At 50.4% G+C, this 2,579-nt stretch overlaps 1 protein-coding gene across 1 annotated transcript; it reads left to right on the plus strand.

Moving 5' to 3' along the window:
• Positions 1-435: 435 nt before the first annotated feature.
• LOC308309600 (rab proteins geranylgeranyltransferase component A 1-like) lies at positions 436-2,283 on the plus strand (the record flags this gene model as incomplete). The annotated part of the gene is made up of 1 exon (XM_080755510.1): positions 436-2,283. The coding sequence occupies one exon, from the start codon at positions 436-438 to the stop codon at positions 2,281-2,283; it is 1,848 nt and encodes a 615-aa protein (XP_080611636.1).
• Positions 2,284-2,579: the final 296 nt, after the last annotated feature.

Raw genomic sequence — 2,579 nt, forward strand, 5'->3', positions numbered from 1 at the left:
CCGTTTTGTCCCAACGCGACCCTTTGGTGTGGTTTGGGCTTTAGAGACCCACAAATCCAGAACAGTAGGTCAGAAGCCAATGATGCAAAAATAATGTATATACTTATACTTTTAGGTCAAACCTAGTATATTGTCTGTGCCATGTATGAAACACTGTCATTTCGATGGTGTAACTTGAGGCACAATACGAGTAAGTCAACACCAATGGACCTCATCCCCTCGGTAATCGATAAAGAAGATTGCCATGTCCATAGTGAGTTCTGTGTCAGCCATGTCCAAATATGGAGTCCATGGTGTCAGACAATGTCAATGCTAACCATGACAACCTGGACTCAATAAATTTAGCTAAGCAGTCTGGAATCATGGGATGCACATAAGTCCACTCTCCGACTGGAACCCCCATAGAACACGTGACTTTACCACCGTGACAACATCATGGATGCTGAGAATCTACCATCGGAATTTGATGTCGTCATTTTGGGTACGGGGCTTGCCGAGTCCATTGTGGCAGCAGCATGTGCCAGAGTTGGACAACGGGTGTTCCATCTCGACAGGAGGAGTTACTATGCAGGGAACTGGGCTAGCTTCACCTTCAACAATCTCCTGGCCTGGATCCAACAATATAACAATGGGGGCCAGATAAACGAGGCAGTCCATGATTGGTCTGGCCTGATAGAGGAAGGAGAGGAAGCCATCTGTCTGTCATCTACAGACTCTGCTCCCATCAGCAACGTCCAGGTGTTCTGTTACGCCAGTGAGGAGGACGAGGAAGTGACAAAGACTTCTGGTGCTTCAAACAGCACAGAAGAATTGGTGGGAGGACGTGGCAATGATGGCTGCACCACAGAAACCACAGACCCAGGAACTGGGAACATCCAAGAACCGACATCAGAAAGACCCACGGAACAGGTTACGGAGACAGAGCAGGAGGGGCCTGAGGGCAGCCAGTCCCCCCAGTCCCCGCCCTCTCCTGTTGAGAACCAATCAGAGCCAACCAGGAAGATCACCTATGCTTGGCTATTGAAGGAAGGACGACGATTCAATATTGATTTGGTGTCGAAGCTGATGTATTCTCGTGGCCCATTGGTGAACCTGCTCATCAAGTCAAATGTCAGCCGCTATGCAGAGTTCAAGAACCTCACCAGGATTCTCACCTATGTGAATGGCCGAGTTGAACAGGTTCCGTGTAGCAGAGCGGATGTGTTTGCTAGCAAACAGCTGAGTGTGGTGGAGAAGAGGATGCTGATGAAGTTTCTCACTTTCTGTTTGGACTACCAGGATCAACCACGGGAATACCAAGCATTTGCTAAGCGTCCGTTTGCGGAGTTCCTCCGAACCCAGAAGCTGACGGACAACCTACAACACTTCCTGCTTCACTCCATCTCCATGGTAAAGGAAGACACGCCCACAGAGGAGGGCCTGGCATCCACACGTCACTTCCTGCAGTGCCTGGGTCGCTATGGCAACACACCCTTCCTGTTCCCACTGTACGGTCTGGGCGATATCCCCCAGGGTTTCTGTAGGATGTCTGCCGTGTTTGGAGGGATCTACCGTCTCTGCCAGTCCATCCAGTGTCTGGTGATCGACAAATACAAAAGGTGCAAAGCCGTGATTGACAGCCGTGGGCAGCGAATCAGCTGTAGCCATGTAGTGGTGGAGGACGGTTACGTCGAGGGGCGGAAGTCAAGGGCCACACCCACTAGTACAATTTCCAGGGCCATTCTGATCACGGATAGTTCTGTTCTTCCCAGCGAATCAGAACAACAGGTCTCTTTAGTGTCCGTTCCACCTGTAGAACCCGGTGGTCCGGTGGTGAGGCTGGTAGAACTCTGTTCCTCCACCATGACATGTATACCTGGAACCTATCTAGTCCATCTCACCTGTCCATCAGTTGGCTCTGCCTACCAAGACCTATTCCCTGTGGTTACCAGAATATTCCAAACGCCAGAGTACCGAGATCAAGAGGGCCGTCCGTCTGTCCTGTGGTGCATGTATTTCAACATGGCTGACAGCTCAGCTGTGGAGGAATGGAGTTATGACCTGCCGCCCAACGTGCATGTCTGCTCCAGTCCAGACGCCTCCCTGGGACACCAGCACCCCATAGCCCTGGCTGAGAGCATCTTCCAGAAGATTCTTCCAGGGGAGGAGTTCTGTCCCCGGGCTCCAAACCCTGAAGACATAATTTACGACAGAGACAACTCCCCACCGGGGCAGGAGGATGTGGAGGAGCTGAAAGAGGGAGATGAGGAGAGGGAGTACGAGAGGCTTCAGGTTGAGGAGTGACCACACACACACACACACACACACACACACACACACAGACACACACAGGAGTATTCGAGGAAGGATATTGCTTTTCCTGGGTTACCAACACCCAGGCAAAACCTCATGCTTGGTGACTTCGCCGTGGGTTCTGTGGAGACATTAAAGGGATAGTTGACCCATAAATAATAATAATAATAATAATAATACATATACATTTTTTATCGCATTCCTAAGCCAATCATGAATTAAGAACACCTTGAATGCCCGGAAGTAGTTGGAACCTGTAAATCAGCGCGCCCAGCGATTTGCAGCTT

The sequence above is a fragment of the Protomyctophum bolini genome (genome assembly GCF_963924005.1).
Source record: "Protomyctophum bolini genome assembly, chromosome: 22".
NCBI lineage: Eukaryota > Metazoa > Chordata > Actinopteri > Myctophiformes > Myctophidae > Protomyctophum > Protomyctophum bolini.